The sequence below is a fragment of the Chaetura pelagica genome, unplaced genomic scaffold, assembly GCF_000747805.2.
Source record: "Chaetura pelagica isolate M959 unplaced genomic scaffold, ChaPel_1.0 scaffold251, whole genome shotgun sequence".
Lineage (NCBI taxonomy): Eukaryota > Metazoa > Chordata > Aves > Apodiformes > Apodidae > Chaetura > Chaetura pelagica.
The window spans coordinates 589,563-611,446 of record NW_009952271.1 but is presented as its reverse complement, the minus strand read 5'-3'; the positions used below and the strand labels follow the sequence as shown (position 1 = coordinate 611,446).

Genomic DNA, 21,884 nt, shown 5'->3' with positions numbered 1-21,884 from the left:
TTACTAATTTTTTGCATTTATAGCTAAATTAAACTGGAAATTTGCTTATAATGTGGAAATTGCCAGGGGGGGAACCAGATGAAAGGGTCCAACCTTGCTCACACATTGTGGGCGGGTCACACTAAAAGGTTTCACTTTATTCTCTACTTGGTAGTTGTGTTTTAAAAAGAAAAATGGCCATGAATTCCTGTTTGTTGTTTTTTTTTTTTTAAAGAGTTTTACAGATGATCATGGAGTGAACTACAAATGGTTTCTCCATCCCCTATGGAAATGTTGTTGGAGAACAACAAAGATAAACCTATTTCTTGCAACTGTTTGTGCAGAAGCTGCATGTGACTCTTAAATTTCACACTGTTATGTTTGGGGAGGTGTTCTCTCCCAAACGTGCCAATGTGCAGAGCAAAAGAGTTTGTTGTTTTTTTGTTTGGGTTTTGTTTTTTTTTCCTAAGAATGAAGAGAAAAAATATATATAAATATATATATATACATTCTGTATTTTACGTGAAGCAGAGTTTGTAGGGCTTTTATTTTATTTTATTTTTTTTGGTGTATTCACCAGGTGGTATTTGTATTTGTAAAAATGACGACGGTGAAGGAAAATAAAAAGGCTTTGGAAAAACATGTAGTTTCCTTTTATCTTCTTGAGGGTCAGGAATGGAGAGCTGGGTTTGTCCTTTTGCAACCCTTGCTTTTCAGTCGCTGTGTAAATTATTGCACTTGTAGGCCAGAGGAATTTGGACCGGATGGAAACTGCATTAATTTTGAAGGGCTGCTTGAGGTGGGCAAACCTAGTGCCTTAAAGAAATGCTATGCAATAGATGCTGGGCTTTGGGAGCTGGGGGAGGCTGGAAGAAGCTTTCCTGGGAGCCATCACCAGGCCTTGAAACATCTACCACCAAAACCTGCTGGGATGGAGCACGTTGGAGGCTACAGAGCCCCAGGATCTGTCAGGCCTGGCACTTGAACAAGGCAAAAAGTGAGATGTCTGTGAGTGACCTGGTGGTGACAGGGTCGTTCCTTCTGCTTGCTGGGGATGGTTTGGCTCTACTTCTCTGCCCTGTTCCTCAGCCTTGGCCAAGAACTGCTGTGCTGAACTGATGGGGTGTTACTTCTGCCTGGCTGTTGCTTCGGGTGCTGAATCAGACCAACTTCTTACCAGTTCCCTTTCTCCCTATGCAAGGAGGGGATTTCTTTGTATCTTGACAAAACTTTGCAGAACTGGCTTTGAGTTCTGGGCTCTGACTTCCATTCACAGTGGTCTTGTTGCAACTTTGGGGTTGAAAATCAATTTTCAGAAGAAAAGCTCCTCCCCAGATGATTGCTGGAGAGAACTCACCCTCCCAGAGATCAATGACCAAGTAGATTTTTCAAGGCCTGGCACATCATGCACATCAGAACCATCACTGACATCAGGAAATGTATGGATTTCTGCACATGCCATTAAATTGAGATCTGCTGAATCCTGCTTTGTAGTGTCTGACTTTACTGCATCGTGCTCAGCGTGGTTTCCTCTAGGTCCACAGCAGGGCTGTGCTTGGGTGGAGCTTTGCTGCCTTCACCAATAACCCTACGGGGCAAGTTGCTCTGGCTGCTGCCTGGTGTGTAGGTGGGAATCAAGGGAGCAGGTCTGGGACAACTGTCGTGCACTGGAGGCGACTCTGGATTGTGGCACTTGCTCTGCCTTCTCCTCCTGCCCCTTGAGGGTCTGCTCAGCAGCTTTTTGAGGTGGGTGGTGGCTTAAGGTGGTGCTAAGGCTGTGGGGATCGGGGTATGGAGTGTGACTGCTCATCATTTAGCATTCCCAGATTGCCCACCATCAAGGAACTGGCTGCATGTCCCCCAGGCCACTCAGGTGTGGCACGTCTGTGGTGATCCTTCTGCCTTAGCTTTCTGGAGAAGCATAGCCAACGGAGGTGGTGGTGGCCTCCTGAAGACTTCTAGCACCCACGTTTGCCCCTTGAACTTTGTATTCCTGGGGTGGGATCCTTGGGCAGCTTCCAGGGGGCAATTCTGTTCCAACAGCAAGTGTGTTGTCCCCTCACCCTGGGACACTGGCACATGAGTGCCTTGGGCGGTGAAGCTTGTGCTGCTTGGGCACACATGGACCTTTACCACCAGTGAGGTGGGGGCAGCAAATTTGTGCCAGTGTGGAGCAAGGAAGTCAGTGTAAGAGATGCAGTCTGGTGGTGTCCTACCTTGGTTGGAGAGCTAAGTGTTCTTCCCACCTTGTGCCAGTAAAACCATCTGCTCTTGACTTGAACATTGAGTACTTGAGTCCTAGGGCACCTGTGGGAAGGCAGATTTGAAGGCAGAACCACCTGGTTCGAGTGTGGAAGGGGGTAAACCTTAACACCTTGTCCAGTGCAGGTTCCAGGTGGCTAAAATTGAAAAGAGGGATCTCCACCAGCTAAGGCTGGCAGTGGGCAGCTGCAGATGGAGAAGGACCTGGCAATTGGTGAAGAGTTCTGGAAATGGAAAGCAAAATCTTTCTGGGAGGGTGGACTTCAATGAGTGCCCGTGTTGCTAAGATGCATCTTGGTTTAACCTTTGGTCCTTACAGGTGGAGAAAGCTTGAAGAGGTCCAGGGGTGGAGGTTTTTGAGGAGCACAGGCTGAGCAAGGGCAATGATCTTGTTGCTTTTCTGTACTCTAAAAAGAGCCACTAACCCCCATCAATGCCCCCCCACCTCCTGCTGCTATTCAGGGGACAGCTCAGTTGTCCCTTTGGCTTCTCCTTCAGGTGCTGGGTAATCACAGAATCACAGGATATTGGGTTGGAAGGGACCCCAGGAGATCATCAACTCCAACCCCCCTGACAGAGCAGGACCAAATCTAGGGCAGGTCACTCAGAAAGGCATCCAGACAGGTCTGGAAAGTCTCCAGAGAAGGAGACTCCACAGCCTCTCTGGGCAGCCTGTCCCAGGGCTCTGTCACCCTCACAGCAAAGAAGTTTCTCCTTATGTTGAGGTGGAACTTCCCGTGCTGGAGTTTGAATCCATTGGCCATTGTCTTGTCACAGGGCACAAGTGAAAAACCAGAGCACTCCCTGAAGACACCCTGCCTTGAGCTCTGTTTGGGCAACTCTCCCCATCTCACTCATCCAGTGGCAGCAGCAAATGTTCTCTGGAAGGATTTGTGGCTTCTGTTTGACCATTTGCTCAGCCAGAGCCAGTCCACCAAAGCAGAGATGAATCCTCCATGTGGTGCAGTGTGGTGTTCCCAGGCACCTCCCCTGTAACCCACCAGCTCCACACGTTTTCCATGTATAAAATGGACATGGATTTTCCAGTCCTGGCACATCCCCTGAAGGTCATTTCTGCTCCTGGTGACCCACGTGCTCTGTAGGCTTGGCAGGGAATGGTGGAGAGCACCAGGATTTGGACACGACACCCTCTACATCCATCCTGCAACCTTGTTTACACAAACAAGCACATCTGGAGCAAGGTTTGGGAGCAGCCAAGAATCCCCCGACTTGCCTGCAGGTGGTTTTCAGCAGCAGCAGCTCAAGGGCTGGTGGTTGCTGTTGCCAGGCACGTAGGCATGGGAGGTGATAAAGCAGCCCAGCTTGTTCATTTTCTGCTCAATTTTTGCCCACAAAAAACCATGAGGAACTGGCTTAGGTGGGATCTGCCCAATTCTGCATGGCTTTTTTTGATCTCCAGGCCTGGAGGATGAAAAGTGTTTCCTAGTGCCAGGGCATCTCTGCTTTACATGTGCCTCTTGGCTCTTCCTCAGGTGGTGCTTTCCCTGGGCTCTGATGCATCCCAGGGAAGGGCCCATGGGGCTGCAAGTGCTGGAGCAAAACATCCATCCAGGGCCTGCAGATGAGGGCTGGTTTGGGTGCCAGTGGGGATGTTGGTGTCACCACTGTGTTTTTTTTCCAACAAGTGCTTCCAAATGCATCCAGCTGCCTTGTGACCATCCTGCAGGTTGGTGAAAAATCCCAGAATCCCAGACTGGTTTGGCTTGGAAGGGACCTTAAAGACCATTCAGTTCCAACCTCCCTGCATGGGCAGGGACACCTCCCACCAGCCCAGGCTGCTCCAAGCCCCGTCCAACCTGCCCTTCAACACTGCCAGGAATGGGGCAGCCACAGCTTCCCTTGGCAACCTGTTTCAGTGTCTCACCACCCACATGGCAAAGAATTTCCTCCTCATGTCTCACCTAAATCTCCCCTCTTGCAGCTTGAAACCATTCCCACTCACCCTGTCACTCCCAGCCCTGGTATTGAAGGCAGAAGTTGCTCCAGAAGGAAATCACTGCACGTCCCAGATGTTGGGCAACCAAGGAGAGAGCTGGAGAGAGCTCGTGTGCTGCGCCCTGGTACTTCTGGGGCAGCCTAGTGACAGGTACCACCACGTGCCAGCCTGGTCACAAGGCTCTGCTCCAGTGTGGCCATTATGTCCAGGACTTCAGCCCTTCCCCAGCAGAGCTACCTGCTGCTGCTGCTTGGAGCAGACGTGTGTTTTGACCAGGGAAGGTGGAATGAAAATCCCACATGGTGCAGCCTGGATCACCTGTTGGTGTGTCCTTGTTGAAGCCTGAGAAGCTTTTTGCTGACAGCTCCGTGCAGAAACCTGAGCTCCTGCCATCAGGATCCTCATGCAGCCGTGTCGAGGGGACTTTGGCCACTCTTGATTAAATAACCAACATCATCTGAGTTGCTCTTCCCTCCTCACAGCCAGGATCCCAGGCTTTGGTGAACATCTTTGGTCCGTACGAATGTCACACCTTGGTTGAGATGGTGGTTGCTTCCATTTTCTGCTACAGGCAGTTGGGTGGTGGCATCAAACCAAGTTGGTTTTCAAGAGCTTTGCTGGCCTGTCCCAAAGTGCTCTGCAGCCTTTGGGCCATGTTGGGAGTGACAAACTGGTGCTGTTTGCAGGTTCTGGATGTATCTGGGAAGGGCACAAGTGGGTCCCGTGTGGGAGGGAGGAGCCATTTTTGGGTGGGATAAATATCATAAATAGAACTTTCTTTAGTCTTGTTTAGCCCAAAATGAGAAGAAGTTGGAGGACTCTTGGTCATGGGAAAGAGGATGATTTGTGGCTCTGGATTTTGCAGAGTTCCTGATCTCGATCACTGGTGGTTAATGAGCAGGTCTGTGAGCAGGACAACTCTTTGTCCTGGCAGGACAACTTTGATATCAGGGTTTTTGGGGCTCTGTGCTCCAGTGTGGCTGCTCTGAGGGAAGCATTGGACCTCCAGTGGGACCACAGTCCTTCCTGGTGATGGTTGTGATGGTGGCCTGGCTGATGCCGTGGACATGAGAGGCAGAAACCAGTGGAGAGAATTTATTCTGCGAAGTGCTGGAAACACTTCCAGGACTTCTCTTTTGAGCCATATTGTTGTTTCTCACCAGACAGCAGCTCTGAGGGGGTCCAGGGTACCTGTTGTATTGCTCTGTGTGCTCAAGAAACACTTCCCTGGCCACTATCTTGGTAACCCACCACCTCTGGAGGCCCTGGGCTGCATTTCCACAGGCAGGAAGGAGTTCAGAGGGATTTACGAAGCCCATAATACTTCAGCTGAGATCTTTGCAGTGCAGAAACCCCCCTTTCTGTACCAACAAACTCTCCTGTGGTCTTAAGCCAAGCAAGGTGGACATGGTTGTGACACCTGGAATACATGGTGAGCTGTGGGACCTCATCACTTCATTGAGCATTTTTTTAATAAGAAAAGGTCTAAGGTGTTCCCCAAAATGTGTTTTGAGGTCCTATCAAACCTCCTCTTCCTCCTCCACTCCCAGCAACAGCGATTTGACCTGATTTTTGGAGTTCCAGAGCCACTATGAGGTCCTTTCCTCAGCTCTTTGCATGTCCTGGGGTGAGGCTGGCAGGACCACCACTACACCAGCTCCTTAAAACTCAGTTTCTCAAGGTTTCATAAGGCCCTAGCAAACCCCCCACCACTGGAAGGGCTGTTGCCCTCAGGGCAAAACAGATGGTTCCTCCCTCAAGGTCCCAGGGCAGGTGAGTTCCTTCGGTATCGTGGTGAGGAGATAAGGTATCAGCCAGTTCTGCTTCTCCCCACCAGCCATTCCACAAATTGCTGAGCCAAGAGGTGATACTGAACATGACCTTGAGGTGATGATTCAGGCTGCATGTGCTGGGTGCCACCTGGGGTGTCAACCCCTGGCTGAGGGGGCAAGGAAGAAATGGCTGTGGAAGAAGAAACCTGAACCTCTTGAGATGTTTGCCTGTTGGGAGTGGAGTGGGAGGGAGGATGCTGGAGGTGATCCCAGCCCTGAATTCCAGCTGAAAGGCACTGGGCACCAGGGGAAGTAGCAGGAAATTGCTTGTGGGGCCTGTCAGCCCCCACCCCAGCAAAGCTAAGCAGCTGCTGTCAGAGGGACATGATCCATCCTATCATGTTTGGGAAGGGGAAACTGTCAAAATCCTCCTGACAAAGCAAGCTCTGGTAGCTGGTGGAGTCCAACATGGTGGCACCAACCTGGGACTCAACAGGAAAGCAGGTGCAAACAGCAGAGTTTTAATAAAGAAATATCTTAGTAAATAAAAATATGTTTGTAAAATGTATTTCACACTTAAAATACAAACCTTTATTCAGGTTCTTCTTCTAGTAGAGTTTAGGAACCTTGGGGACTGACCTTCCATGAGGATTACGTGGTTTATGGAACCCTGGGACAGGCTGCCCAGAGAGGGTGTGGAGGCTCCTTCTCTGGAGACTTTCCAGACCTGTCTGGATGCCTTTCTGAGTGACCTGCCCTGGTTTTGGTCCTGCTCTGGCAGGGGGTTTGGACTCGGTGATCTCCAGAGGTGCCTTCCAACCCCTGACATTCTGTGATTAAGAGTCATGGCCACACAGGAAGCAGCAGCTGTCCCATGGGCTGGTCAAGCTGTGTTGAAGCAAAGACAAGGGAAGAAGTCCTGGTCCCAAATTCCTCCTGCCCTGGAGCAGCACAATCCTGGAAGGGTCAGAGAGGCAGGAGCTCTTCAGGACTGAAATAAATGCACTGGAGGAAAAAAAAAAAGCAACAGCTATTATCTCCTTGTGTGGCAAAAATTATTGATTGGTTTCTTATCTTGCTTGACTCACAGGGCTGTGACAGGAATAGTTTTCCAGCTGAACTTTCCAGCTTGAGGCAGGTCTGGAGCTGGGAGACGTTCCTCTAGACGCTGGGACACGCCAGGGATCTCAGGTGAGGTTGGGTGATATTCCCCTGGGATCTCACAGGGCTGGTGTTTTGCTTCTCTTAGTGTCACTTCAGCAGCTGGGTCACTTGGGGGAAGCCAGTGGTCAAAAGGTGTGTGTTGTGCAGGTGTGTCTGAGGCTGGTGCTGGGGCAGGGAGGACCTGGCCAGGTCGTGGGGCTGTGCACCTGCCTGCCAGGTGGGGAGTGAAACAGGGAGGAGGGAAACCCATGATATCAGCTCTGGTGCCACTGGGCAGTTTAGGAGGTGACATTCAGCAGTGGTCATGACTGCTGTAGCTTCCTGTGGGAAAATAAGCTGGTAGAAAGGTCACCTAGAGCAAGTCTGGGTGACCAGCTGGCTCGCTGTTGTTTCTCCTTGTGACCTTTCCAAGACCACAAATGATCATTTCAGCATGAAGGACCTGGAGCTGTTGGAGGGAATCCAGAGGAGGCCACGGAGATGCTGGGAGGGCTGGAGCAGCTCTGCTCTGGAGCCAAGCTGGGAGAGTTGGGGTGTTCAGCCTGGAGAAGAGAAGGCTCCAGGGAGACTTTAGAGCAGCTTCCAGTGCCTGAAGGGGCTCCAGGAAAGCTGATGAGGGACTTGGGATGAGGGCAGGGAGTGAGAGGACAAGGGGGAATGGTTTTAAGCTGAAAGAGGGGAGATTTAGGTGAGGTATTAGGAGGAAATTCTTTGGTGTGAGGGTGGTGAGAGCCTGGCCCAGGTTGCCCAGGGAAGCTGTGGCTGCCCCATCCCTGGCAGTGTTGAAGAGCAGGTTGGATGGGGCTTGGAGCAGCCTGGGCTGGTGGGAGGTGTCCCTGCCCATGCAGGGGGTTGGGACTGGATGGTCTTTAAGGTCCCTTCCAACCCCAACCAGTCTGGGTCTCCATGTTTCTATACCTTAAGGCCTGAGTCTTGCAAAATGAGGAACCCTCAGAGCCAGCCCTGCAGCTGCATCAGGTCACTGGGGCCAAGCCCAGCAGGTCAGGACATCCCCAAGGACAGAGACCCCCCCTGACCAACCTACACAAGGCACCAGGCTTTTGTGGCAGATCCATGGTGTGGTCACTGGCAGAGAGGGATGGGATCTACACTAAGCTTTACCTGCTGAAACATCTAAGGACACATGGAAACTTCCAAAGCTCTTTTAAAGGCTTATTTCCCCCTGGTTCAGATGCTTACAAGAAGGGCAAGAGGCAGGACTTTGCTACAGGTGCCACTTCCCACCAGGCAAGCCCTCAGGTGCCCGAGCAGGATAAGGCAGAGGTCACCAGAGCTTTTATCAGAGCTGGGAATAGCCTCTTATCCCAGAGCTGTCTTTGGAATCATCTTCCCTGTTAATCTTTAACCCAAAAGAAACCTCTGTCCCAGGAGGAAGAGCAACACAGAGAAAGCAACCCCAAAGAGCTCCCTGTGGGATGAAGTTTCCTCAATTAACCCTTGTTTGGGGTGACAAGGTTGTTTTCTGATGTGCTCAGGGTGGGTCAGCAGCAGAAAAAGCTGAAGATCATCAGGCTGCAGCATCTCCCTCAACTGAGTCTGGTGGGTCTGGTGGAAGGCTGGGAGCTTCCCACCCACCCACGGGGCCTTCTCTGCTTTCACAGTGCCAGCACCATGTGTGGGAAGAGGTCCCAGTGCTCCTTCTCCCGCCTGGAAATTATCCTCATTGTCTTCCTGGTCCTGATGATGGCAGTGACCGTGGTGCTCCTCACCCTCCACTTCCTCTCCAAAGAGAGCGATGGCAAGTTGAACTATTTCAGTCCCACTATGACATCCTGCTCCAGTCTGTGTCCAGTACAGGAATTTAAACTCAAGGGTTACAGGGAGAGGGTCCCGAGGGCCACATGCACATGGTCCTCTCACCCACAGGGCAGTTGCTGGTCCCTGCAGCAGGAGCAGGGTGGTCCAACCCACCAGGAGCATCTCTTGGGGCTGGATGCAGAGCCTCAAGAACGGTGGGTGAGGATGGCTGCAAGGGTCCAGGCCACCTCCCTTCCCTCTCTCTGCATGGTGGAGAGGGTCCCCAGAGCCTCTCACTCCAAGCATCACACCAAGGGGCTTCACAACTGTTTCAGCCCCAGCCATGGGGCAGGTGGGTGGCAGGAGCTGCCCAAAATTATCTCTTGCTTCACTGAAGGTGTTTCCATGGGACACAAGGAGCCCCTTCCCAGAGCTGGGTCTCCCCTGCCCTAGATGGGGCATCACCCCACATGTGACCTTCCAGTTTTAAGTTTGATCTCACATGGGATATGTTTCACTTTTTCTTCACGAGGACTTTGCCCCAGGTTGTAGCCCTTGGAGGAGGAGGTGTGGGAAGGTCAGTTTGGATGTGTAGCCCTGTCCACTCCTGACATGTGAGAGGAGAGGAACTCCCTGTGCTCAGTCTGTGGCCATTCTTGGTGTTTCACGTCTCCCCTGTTTTAAGGGACATCCTAAAAAAGGCCAGACTGGGAAACTGAAATGTTCTCCCACAGTCTTGTCTCTACCTCCAGGGATTTGTGGCTCTGGGGTTTCCTGAGATGCAGGCAGGTTTTCTTTAATTGATTTATTAGTAGCCCTTAATGACTTTGCTTCCTTGAGTTTGCCCAGGCACTTCCAGGCACATCCTGGAGAAAGACTTTTGCACCTCCATGATGGCTGGGATGAGACATGATCTCCTTCAGGAGCCCTTTTCCTCACTGCTTGCCTGGAGGTCATTGCCCAGAGCTTCTGGTGATGTGATTTTGTTTTTGAGATCAGGGCACCAACATGGGACATGCTGGAGACACCAGAGTGACATGTGGATGTGCTTCTCTTTCTTCCCTAGTCCTTTTCCTGGTACCTCCTGACATGCCACTTCCTTTTTCTCACTGTAGCTGAGCAGACGTTTGCCCACTGATCTACTGTTTTTTCCCCTTACAGATGCCACCAATGAAAGAGCAAAGTATTTACTGGGTGTAGGTCGAGCTGACTGCACAGGCCCCGTGGCTGAAATTCCCCTGGTGAGTTGGGGGATCAAAGATGGGGTTGGCAAAAATACTGATTTTCATCATCTCTGAGTGGTTTTTTTTTGCAGGCCTTCTGGTTTAGAGGCTCTGCCTTGCCAAACCCTTGCTGTCTTCAAACGTCAGGTGAAATTTCTCTGAGGTTCTGAGCCACCTGGTCTAGTGGGAGGTGTCCCTGGCCATGGCTTGGGGGCTGGAGCTAGAGGATCATGAAGGTCCCTTCCAGCCCACACCATTCCATGATTCACTGTTTCTTGCCATCACAGGACAAGGTGGTTGCAAGGTGGTTCCTGAGCTGAAGGAGCCCTTTCACCTTCTGGCCCACCTACTTAAAAAAACAATTAATATTTTGGCTGCATGGGGTTGATGGAGCTCTCCCTTTCCAGATGGGCTATGCCAACCCGAAGCAGGTGGGCAGGGGGCTTCTCACCCACCTCTACAGCAGAGCCTTCATCGTGGCAGACCTGGATGACGACTCCAGGAGGATAGTGTTTGTCAGCGCTGACATCGGGATGGTGTCTCAGAGGCTGAGGCTGGAGGTTGGTGGCTGGACACGGGTGGTTGGCACGGGTTAGGTTGTCTCTGGTGTTCACACTGGGGTTGAAGTCGTTGCTAAATAACACCCAGTGTTTGCTGGCCATTTGCTGTGGGGTCTCCTTGCAGGATGACCTTGGAGAGACGACGTGCTTTTGGTTCCTTGGAGAGGGGTTTCTGATGGGAATGTTACCATGGATCACAAGTCCATTATCATGTTGCCTGTGCAGCTCTGGTCTCTGGCACCACAGAGGAGGGCTGGAGAGCTGGGGACTCTCTGGGTGATCCCTGATTGGGTGATCCCTTCTCTACTAGTTGGCCACAGAAGTCTTCCCTTTCTTGATATTATTTTAGGGCTCTTGCCAAGTCCAGAGCTTGTGCACACATCTGGGGTTATTGGGTAGCAAGAGAAGAGGGAGGAATAAGATGGTTTGGGAGGGTTTTTTGCAAGGTTTTTTTGCTGATACAAATCCCCACAGCCTTTGGGTGTGAAAAGGGCGTTGTTTTAGGGACACCTGCTTCCTCTTAGGTGCTCAAGAAGCTGAGGAGTGAGTACGGAGCCCTGTACCGGCAGGACAACGTCATCCTCAGCGGGACCCACACGCACTCGGGGCCTGGGGGCTACTTCCAGTACACCCTGTTCTGGGTCACCAGCAAAGGGCTGATCAGACCAACCCTCAACGCCCTCGTCAACGGCATCGTCAAGGTCTGTGCCACCCCAGCTGCTGACAGGAGAGCCCATGAACCCAGGGAAGGGTGCGAGTGGGGGGACGCGTTGGTGGGTTGAGGAGCTGTTGCTGTGACGCTCATGGTGGCACCTCTAGGGTGTTAAGACACACTTGGAGGTGGGTTTCTGCTTCTCAGTGGAACCAGAGCAAAGCCCAGAAAGAAGCCTTGGAGTCCTGAGAAAGGGTCAGCCGCAGGTGGTTTCAAATCATCATCATCATCATCATTTGATAGGATTTTAGCCTACCTAATTAAAAAGCAAAGCCCCCCCCAAATTCCCAAGAATGGGTTAGGGGTGGGAAAAGAGGGAGTTTTTTCCAGGTCACCTGCTTCCATGCATGGACTCCCAGCCCCCCCTCCCTGCTTTGCAGAGCATTGCCATCGCACACCAGAACATGAGGAGGGGAAGGCTCTTCGTGAACAGGGGCGCTGTGGAGAACAGCCAGATCAACCGCAGCCCTTTCTCCTACCTGCAGAATCCAGCCTCTGAACGAAGCAGGTAAAAGCTCCTCCAGCAGGAGGGAAGCCCAGCCCTGTAGAGGACCCTTCAGCTGGGGCCTTGACCCAGCCATCTGACAGCTGGGGTTCCTGGTCAGTCGTTGGGATGGTTGAAAATGTGGAGATCAGGACCCACCCTGGGCACTTGGATGTGTGCATCCCCCAAAATCAGTGGCAGGAGTGAGCTCGGAGGTTGTGGTTGCCCCTCCCAAACATGTGGGGCACTGCTCAGGGCTGTGACCCCAGGCTTTGCTTACAAAGAGTCTTTAGTAGCATTTGAGTCAGATCCTTGCACCATCCTTGGTGCATAAATTTGTGTTGGGAGAGAGGTCCTCTTTCCAGCCCCTGGAGAAGCAGCTCCTAGGGAAGTCTGCAACAGCCAAACTCTTCCCTTCCCTTCACAGCCCTGCTCAGATGCTCCTCTAAGGTCTCACTCCGTGCTGGTGACCTCTGCACCAGCTTCTTCCTTTCCTTGCTCACCCTGGTGGAGTTTTAACACCTTAAATCCGACAGTTCTGGTGCTGATGGGATTTCCCCACTTCACTGTCATCCAGGTATTCATCCAACACGGATAAGGAGATGGTGCTGCTGAAGATGGTAGAAGAGAATGGACAGGAGCTGGGCCTTATCAGGTACTGACCACTGAAATAACTTTTTTTGCTCCAAATCTTCATAAATCACAGTTCTGGGGCAGTTCTGTCTTTCTGTGCACACTCTCCTTCCCATCACCAGCCTCTGCCCTTAGACCATCACTGTCCTCCATCTATCATGGGAGACACAGCAGCACCTGGCCCACCTGCAGCTGGGCACATCCTGGTCCCTGGCATCTGGGGAAGATGACCACAGCTGGAGTTCCCTTTCATGAGTGCACAAAAATCCTCTCTGGGGCTCTACCTGTGCACCTCCAAGCCCATCCCAGCCCTGGCACCTCCAGGACCCTTTGGGGAGCCTCTTCTCATGGTTCTTCTCCTTAGGCCCCGTGTTTTGTGGGAAGTGCCCCATTCCTGCAGGCAGGGTTTATGGCTCCCATCCTATCAACACCTTCATGGGGCCGCACCAAGTTCAGAGCTCAAGGTCAGGCTGATTAAGTAACGTGCAGTAACAAAGCCATAAATTATTTTTCCTCATTTAGAAGTCACAAACAGGAGTCCAAGTGTGGTAAGAGGATGAGGAGGGTTTTCTCCTTTGTAAGAAAGAAAGTGCTTCTTTTTTCCCCCTTTTTTTACACTGGTGATTCCTTGTTTCTTTGAAGCAAGGAAAAAAAAAATAATCCCTCTAAAATATAATTCTCTAGACTCCAGAAAAGAGCAGGTTCAGGGCTGGAATAGCCCTTGGTGGCCCTGATAATGGCAGTGCCAACTTCTTCTGGCCTCAAGACCTGGACCATCACAGCCATGAGGCCTCCTGGTCAGGAAGGAAGAGGATGGGAATCACTCTGCCCTTGTCCATCGACCCCTGGGTACCACCAGCCTGGGTTTGGATGCTCCCAAAGGAAATTCCCACAAGCCATTTGCCAAGATACAGGTTGAAAAAGCCAATTGCCAGTATTCGCCTTGACCAGGGTCTCTCCTGCCCCCTCTGCAGCTGGTTTGCTGTGCACCCAGTCAGTATGAACAACTCCAACCACCTGGTGAACAGCGACAACGTGGGTTACGCCTCCTACTTGTTCGAACGGGAGAAGAACAAGGGGATGCTCCCTGGAGAGGTGGGAAGGGAAATAATCCAGCTGGGACAGGGAGGGAGGGCCTGGCTGGAGCTTTCCAAGGGCGGAGGCAGGGTCTGTCAAACATGGAAACAGGACACTTTGGTTTATTTGCTTTCTTCCATCAGAGAAGGGAAGATTGCCAGGTGTGCTCTTAATTTGCCAAGCTAATAATCAGTGGTGTTGATTTAGACTTCAGAAATGACCCAGGTTTCTTTTGGTTGGACTGTCAGAAGCAGGAGAAAAGCATGTGTGGGATACTTGGTGCAAAAAGGGATCAATATATCTCACCTGAGTTGTGGGATCAAGTCTGTGGTCGGCACCACTTCCCTCGTAGGGCTTCCAGCCAGTGTTGCCTTCTGACTGTCATTCATCCAGAAGATCTGCCACCCTCAAAGTACAGATACAAAGCATTCTTCTCCCTGAAGTGTCAATATGGACATAAACCCATCTCACAGACACTTTGAGCCACGAGGTGATCAAGAGGGCTTCCTGTGTGTATCTTTAAACCCAAATCCTATTTTAATGCTCTGGGCAGAGGAACACGTGCAGTTCATCCCAAGGGAAGGAATCCTACCAGCCCCACTTCCAAGGAGTGCTGCTTGATCTTGATGTTCCCTCAGGTCAGGTGGCACAGCTCTTACCTTTGTACATCAGTCAGGGTGACAGCCTGGCAGAAAAATGTAATCCTGTGCAAGGTGCCACCAAGATCCGTCAACATTGGATCAGTAGCATGAGAAACTGGGGATGTGGGGGGAAGAGCTGCTGCTGAGGTGGAAGAGGTGGATGAAAGAAAGTGGGGTGGATGAAGGAATGCTGCCTGGACACCAAAGTAGTGTGAAGGTTCCCCTGAAATGGCAGTTTTGTCCTATTGCCCCTTGTTCTTCTTGTGCCTGACCCCTGGGACCCTCTGAAATCCCCGTTCCCATCCTAAAAGTCACCTCAGGAATGTTTACCAGCCTGGCTGTGATGCCAGCCTCAGCAGTGGGGAAAGCTGGAGGAGATGTTCCTGATCACTGTGAGGACCTGAAGTTCTTCTCACAGAGTTGTCTGGGTTGGAAGGGACTTCTGAAGGTCATCTAGTCTAACCCCCAGCTACAGCAGATCCCACAGGAACACGGCCAGATGGCTTTGGAATGTCTTCAGAGGAGGAGACTCCACAGCCTCTCTGGGCAGCCTGTCCCAGGGCTCTGTTATCCCACCACGTCTGGTTTTGGCAGGGCCCTTTTGTCGCTGCCTTTGCCTCCTCCAACCTGGGAGACGTGTCACCCAACACCAGGGGCCCGTTCTGCGCCAACACGGGGGACTCGTGTGACAACCCCCAGAGCACCTGTCCTGTGGGGGGGGTGAGTACCTCTTGCTGACCCACCTGGCCTCCTGAGACGGGGAAACTTGGGGTGGGGCAGCAAATCCCTGGGGGGGACTGTTTTGCATGAAGAGGACATTGGAAAAAAAATAAATTACCACCTCTTTTTGGATACATCTTGATGCCTCTTTCAAGAACTTCCTGTGTCTTGTCCTCACACCCCCTGTTTTCTGGTCGTTCAGCCCCAATATGGACTTTTATCTTGCTGCAAAGGGTCTAGTGACCCTGTGCCCAAATTTGAGGTGGCAATTCGTTCCCACAGGGTGACAATCACCCACCTAACGTGTTGTCCCTGCTGGCTCTGAAACCAATTCCTTGACAGGCGACGATGTGCATGGCCAGGGGTCCTGGTGGTGACATGTTTGACAGCACAAGGATCATCGGGCAAAACATCTACCTGAAAGCCAGGGTGAGTGGCATTTTGCTTGACCAGTGGGTGTGAGTTGTTCATCCCAGCACCTTGCACCAGGATTTGGGAATGTTTGGAGGGTCCAGTGAGCCTAAGGTCCATGTTTAGATGCTTAAGGGAAAGTTTCCTGGTCATTCAAGCAGAGACTTCATTGCAGGTGTTGCAGTTTGATGCTTGGTTTGGTGGGTCAATATCCATATCCCTCATTGGTGCCTCAAGTGGATGTTGCTCCTCCCATGCACGTGTCTCAGAGGTGTCATGATGGGAAGAATCCCTGGTGTTGGAGAAGAGGAGCTCAGGGCCACCACCACGTACCACTTGTTGGCCAACGTGGGCATCAGGCTCCCAAACTAAAGCAAATGGGAGTTCAAACATCCAGGGAAGATCCTCGTCTTGCCCTGCTTGACTTTGCATTTACTCAGCTGGTGTCCTCCACCCTGGGTTTCCTGTACATCGCCTGTGACCTTGGGCGCAAAAATCACCTGAATTTACCAGTTTCCCTTCTGCATCTTTGTGTCACGTGAGAGTGGTCAGCAAAAGGGCTGTTTCTGGCACCACTTCAGGGCCAGCAGCTTGTAGGAGCTGGAGGAGTAAGAGCAGAAGGTTTGATGGTGGCTGTTGCCTTTTAATCACAGTTTCAGATGCTGCCCTGAAGTTGCTCCAGGCTGATCATGACTTTCAAGTGATTGTCCCAGTCAGAGTGGCCAGGCTGCATCTTCTGTCCCTTCCTGCAGTTGTGGGAAATGCTGCTAAACCTGTGCAGCCCCTGGCAACACTTTGCACCAGCCTAGGGCACGAGTGCCAGGGAATCCTTCACTGAAGAGCTGAATGTTCAGCCTGGAGCAAAGGAGGCTGAGGGGAGACCTCACTCTCTTCAGCTGCCTGAGAGGAGGTTGGAGCCAGGGGGGTCGGGCTCTTCCCCCAAGGAACAAGGGATGGGACAAGAGGAAACAGCCTCAAGTTGTGCCAGAGGAGGTTCAGATTGGATCTGGGGAACAATTCCTTCCTGGAAAGGGTTGTCAGGCCCTGGCCCAGGCCAGGGGTGGAGTCCTCATCCCTGGAGGGGTTTCAAAGCCCTGGAGATGGTGCTGAGGGACACGGGGCAGTGGTGGCCTTGGCAGGGCTTGGTTAACTTGATGGACTGAAAGGTCCTTGATGATCTGAAAGGTCTTTTCCAAGCAAACCCATTCTCTGATAGCTTAACCATCACATTTGCCATCTTAGCCAACTGTGGTTGGAGTCCAAGTGTTTGGAAGTCACGAATGCAACAAAGTGCAGCTTCCTCATAGAATACATTTGTTTTTTCAGGTTGCTCTAAGATGTGAGAAGTGCCAAAACGTTGCAACTGAGGGGGGGAAAAAAAAGTTGCCATCCTGGTGGAATAGGGGCAGGTTTCAGCTGTGAGAAGAAAGGCACCCATGAAACTGCTGAGCACGGAGTGTCCTTGTTAATTGAGGCAGGAAGAGCTTGCAGGGCCCAGGGAGTGTGGGATCTGAAGATGGAGACAAGAAGGAGGGAGGTTTAACACCTGGAAGAGGCCACTGGAGGCCACTCAGCAGAGTGAGGAGCTCACTCACACAGCTGGATCTCAGCAGGGCTGGGCTCCTGGTTTCTTTTTCCTCAAGGATTTCCACCTTGTGTGTTGTCCCTTAGGAGCTGTATGACCAAGCTGCCCAGGAGATCACTGGAGGCCTCAGCTCAGCCCACCAGTGGGTGAACATGAGTGATGTCTGGGTGGAGCTCAATGCCACACACACGGTGAGAGCAGCAGCTCCTGGGCTCTGGCCAGGAGTTGTGTCCTCACAGCAGGACCTGGCAGCCCGAGGGGAACTCCTTTTTGAAATATGGTTTTAAAATATCTCTCCATCATTACACCCCCATTTCTGATGAAGGTTAAAACATGTAAACCAGCCTTAGGATACAGCTTTGCTGCTGGGACTATTGATGGAGTGGGAGCTTTCAACTTCACACAAGGTAACTGAGGGAGCAGAGGCCAACATGGCTTTGTACAGGTGGGGAGGACGTGGGGCAGCCCCCAGATAGATTCAAACCCCCAGGGTCAGCTAAGAACATCTGGTTGAACCACAGTCTCCAAAGGGATACTTTTTTGGGAAGGTGTGACCTTACAGCCCCCTCAGAAATTTGTCTGTGTTGATAAGAAAGCTCTGCAGAAGGATCTGCCCGTGCTCTGGAGGAAGGAGTGCTGGCTGGAGAGTAGGGAGGAGATGAGCTGGCTTTGGGGCAGCCCTTCCCATTGGTTGTCACCACCCAAAAGCTGCTCAGATGGAGCTCAGCTGGGGCAGAGCTTGGCTTTTCAAACCACCCCAGAAAAGGAGGGAGAATCCACTGAGAAATGTCCTGTCAGGGAGGGAGAAATAATTTTTTCTGGAGCAACTGAAGGAACAAAATTTAAAAGAGGTTTCCCCCTCAAGGTGCAGTAGAAGGAGACCCATTTTGGGATGGAATCCGGGACCAGCTGCTGGGGGAGCCATCCAACAGGACCAAAGCCTGCCATGCACCCAAGCCAATCCTCTTCAACACTGGAGAGGTACAATGAAGTCACTTGTCCTGGTGCCTTTTGGAAACTCTGGGGACTTACCCACCTTCTCAGTGGTGTCTTCAGAGGTTTCTACTGGGCTTTATCTTCCCCTGGGAGCATCTGATCAACTTCTCTGCTTTCCTGTCATGTTTATCCAAGTGTCTGGAGGTTCTGTCAGCTGTAACATCAGCTGATGCCAGACTCACTCATCCACAGGTAGAATCTAACCAAGCTCAGGCTGGAGTTCCCATGGGGTGGGGGTCCCTGGCTCCACCTCACCCCCAGCAGGGCCAGTGCTGCAGCTAGAGCAGGTTACTTAGGATCATATCCAGAAGGGTTGGGGCAGTCCCCAAGGATAGAGATCCCCCCACTGCTTGGGTCCTCATCCCAGGGATGCCCCACTTAGATGGGGAAGGGCTGTTTCTTTGGGCCAGCCTCTGCAGAGCTGCTACCCCATCAGTCCCAGCCCATCCACATGCTCAGGGCTGCTCAGTCCCAGACAGGATCTGGTGTTTGTTCTTGCTGAATTTTCCCCAAATCCCACTTAAAACTTGAAAAGAAAATTGATGCTTCTTTCTGTGTCCAGCTCTGGAGCCCTCAACACAAGAGGGACCGGGAACTGTTGGAGCAAGTCCAGAGGAGGCCACGGAGATGATCCCAGAGCTGGAGCAGCTCTGCTCTGGAGACAGGCTGGGAGAGTTGGGGTGTTCAGCCTGGAGAAGAGAAGGCTCCAGGGAGACCTTAGAGCACCTTCCAGTGCCTGAAGGGGCTCCAGGAAAGCTGGGGAGGGACTTGGGACAAGGGCAGGGATGGATGGGATGACAGGAAATGGATTAAAACTGGAAGAGGGGTGATTTAGGTCAGACATGAGGAAGAAATCCTTCCCTGTGAGGGTGGTGAGAGCCTGGCCCAGGGTGCCCAGGGAAGCTGTGGCTGCCCCATCCCTGGCAGTATTGAAGGGCAGGTTGGATGGGGCTTGGAGCAACCTGGGCTGGTGGGAGGTGTCCCTGCCCATGCAGGGGGTTGGGAATGGATGATCTCTAAGGTCCCTTCCAACCCAAACCAGTCTGTGATATGATTCAGTGATCACCCCCTGGGTGACTTAGAAATTCTGCGTCACACCTGATGCCTCCTGGTTGGATGCTCAACCTCACTGGTCCTATCACCATCCCTTTCCCATGCAGATGAGGGATTTCCAGGTGCTACCCTGACTTCAGTGACCCACTTTGCTTTAAGCTGCCCCTCCAGCAACACCATTTTTTGCCTTACCCAGAGTATTTGCACATTTTTTCTCTCTCTTATGGTCAGACCACTTGCTGATCACCTGGGGGAGGAAACTCTTCCTCCTCTGCCCGTCTATCAAGAAAACTCCCCTGATTTATGGCTGTTTTTTCCCTACCTTTTTTTTTGCTGTCCCCAATAACCACTTTTTTTTTCCCACCACAGATGACTCGTCCACACCCCTGGCACCCTGATGTGGTTGATGTCCAGCTTGCTGCCATCGGGTCCCTGGCTATTGTTGCTGTTCCTGGAGAGTTCACGTGTGTCCCCCCCTGGGATTGCTCCATGCAGGGCAAGGAGCAGCTGGTCCTCCAGCCTCCCAGCCACACTCTGCAAGCAGGCAGGGCCTATCGAGCCAAAATTGTGCTGGAAAGCAGCCATGGAAATGAATGAGCTGTGAAGAAGCTTCCCAGATCCTTTCAGCTGTTGGTTGGAAAAGGAACAAAAGGAGGAGAAAGGAACTGGGAGATGGTTTGAGGTGTTTGGGTTGAGCTCATGGCCCTAAGAGGTGCTGAGCTGTGTTGTTTGGGGTTGTTTGGGCTAGAGGAGGAGGCTGAGGGGAGATCTTGTTTCTACAACTGCCTGAAAAGAGGCTGGAGAGGGGGTGGGAGTTGGTCTCTTCTCCCATGTAACCAGTGATAGGACAAGAGGCAATGGCCTTGAGTTGCAGCAGGGGAGGTTCAGCTTGGGTACTAGAAGAAATGTCTCTATTTAAAGAGTTGTCAGACACTGGAACAGAGGCTGCCCAGGGCAGTGGTGGAGTCACCATCCCTGGAGGTGTTACACAAATGTGTGGATGTGGCACTTCAGGACGTGGTTTAGTTGGCAGGAGGGTGTTGGGTTGACGGTTGGACTTGATGATCATAAGATCTTTTCCAACCTCAATGATTCTATGATTTTGTGGCTTCTGGTGGTGTGTCCAGCCAGTGATTCCTGCTTCATCCTCTTGCATTCCTGGAGACTGACCTTCTTCCCTTCATGCCCCTAGGACCATGTCTGGACGCAGGCTACGGGAAGCCGTTAAAAAAGTAAGTTGCTGAGGAAGAGCTTTTTCCAGGACACAGCATTACCTGGAGCTTCACCTTTCTGGATCCTTCTGTTTTTTTCCCTTGCCTCCTCAGATGTTTCTCAGGTGTTTGCTTCTCTCAGTTGCTTCAGACACATTTTGCATGTGCTTCCTGACACGCAGGAGAGATGAATATCTGGCCCAGAAGAAGCAAAGTGATGGGCTTTCAGCCTATCAAGCCAACACAGGCTAAATCAGCTGGAATCCATGAGTAACAGATACTACCAAGACTTTAGTCTCTGAGGGTTGCTCCTCAATCACCACCAGAATTTTGCAACACGAAAAAAATTGAGAAAAAAAGTCTTTTTTTCCATTTTCCTGATGGATACATCCTGTTCTCAGCTGCAGCAGGGATCCCAGTTTAATCTCAGTCTCCACAACTCACTGAGCTCTCAAATATCACCAGTTCATTTTCCTGAGAATACAGACATCAGCAACAGAAAAACCCACCCAAATGTGTGGAATTTACTAGAGTAGGAGGTAATTTCTCCCTTTTTTTTCCTGCAGGAAGTGAAAGATGTTCAATAGGCAAGTTACCTTTGTAGGGTTGCATGGGCATGACTTTGTGTTCTGTCCTGATCCATAATAGACATAGTAATGGTGGTGGTAGTAATAACAATGATGATGTTACATGATAAATGGTTTATTTCCTTCCCTAGGAATTTGATTCTCATGCTAAACCAGGAATGGAGGTGGTAATTGCAGGCCTGTGCAATGTCTACACCCATTACATCACCACCTATGAAGAATACCAGGTAAACAGTTAAAAATGTGGGTTGAACTTGCTTAGCTGGGTTCAGATTTTGGCTCCATGGGATGATAATTCCTATGAAATGATGGATGGTCAGCACACTTTTCTGTTGCCCTGAAAATCTTAACAATCTGTGGCAGAAATCCTTGTTCACTCTGGCCTAGGTGACGTGGTCCAAGGGCCAGTGTGGTTTCCTGACCGTAGCTAGAGACCACGTGTGGATGCTTTAACCTGGGGAGATGTGCTGAAGGGAGGTCCTGTGAGCTCAGACCTGTTTTAGTAATCTCCTGATGACTTGGATGAATTAAAAATTGTCTTGATTAGTTGGCAAAATGGCCAGCAGAAAGACTGTAGAACCATAGGGGTTGGAAGTGACCTCTGAAGATCATCCAGTCCAACCCCCCTGCTGCAGCAGGAACACCCAGGGCAGCTCACACAGGAACGTGTCCAGATGGGGCTTGAAAGTCTCCAGAGAAGGAGCCTCCACAGCCTCTCTGGGCAGCCTGTCCCAGGGCTCTGTCACCCTCACAGCAAAGAAGTTTCTCCTCACGTTGAGGTGGAACTTCCTGTGTTGTCACTTGGTGCCGTTTCCCCTCGTCCTGTCACAGGCACCACTGAACAGAGACTGGCCCAGGACTTGGAGCTGGAGGGTCTTAAGGTCAACATGACTCATAGTGCCATGTTGCTGTGGAGCAAAGTGCAGTCCAGCTTGCAAGGCCCAGTTCTAAGAGTCCCCACAAGGCATGGCAGTGCTCTGCTTTGGGGAAGGTGTGGACCATTGGATGAACTCCCTGGGTTTACAAACCCTAAACTGGGAGGGCATGTTGGAAGAACTGGGGTTGTCCCAGCAAGTTGGAGAGAAGACCTAGATCATAA

The 21,884-nt window shown here is 51.4% G+C and overlaps 1 protein-coding gene across 1 annotated transcript in view; it reads left to right on the top strand.

Annotated features, from left to right (window-relative positions):
* Positions 1–8,766: 8,766 nt before the first annotated feature.
* Positions 8,767–21,884, top strand: part of ASAH2 (N-acylsphingosine amidohydrolase (non-lysosomal ceramidase) 2) — a 19,123-nt gene continuing 6,005 nt past the window's right edge. Inside the window, exons 1-15 of the mRNA XM_010007772.1 lie at positions 8,767–8,893; positions 10,054–10,133; positions 10,523–10,675; positions 11,200–11,376; positions 11,768–11,895; positions 12,449–12,526; positions 13,479–13,599; positions 14,817–14,942; positions 15,285–15,371; positions 17,025–17,129; positions 17,264–17,345; positions 17,804–17,919; positions 19,357–19,451; positions 20,180–20,219; positions 20,917–21,012. Coding sequence (XP_010006074.1) covers positions 8,767–8,893; positions 10,054–10,133; positions 10,523–10,675; positions 11,200–11,376; positions 11,768–11,895; positions 12,449–12,526; positions 13,479–13,599; positions 14,817–14,942; positions 15,285–15,371; positions 17,025–17,129; positions 17,264–17,345; positions 17,804–17,919; positions 19,357–19,451; positions 20,180–20,219; positions 20,917–21,012 — 1,611 coding nt within the window. The remainder of the gene's footprint in view (positions 8,894–10,053; positions 10,134–10,522; positions 10,676–11,199; positions 11,377–11,767; positions 11,896–12,448; positions 12,527–13,478; positions 13,600–14,816; positions 14,943–15,284; positions 15,372–17,024; positions 17,130–17,263; positions 17,346–17,803; positions 17,920–19,356; positions 19,452–20,179; positions 20,220–20,916; positions 21,013–21,884) is intronic.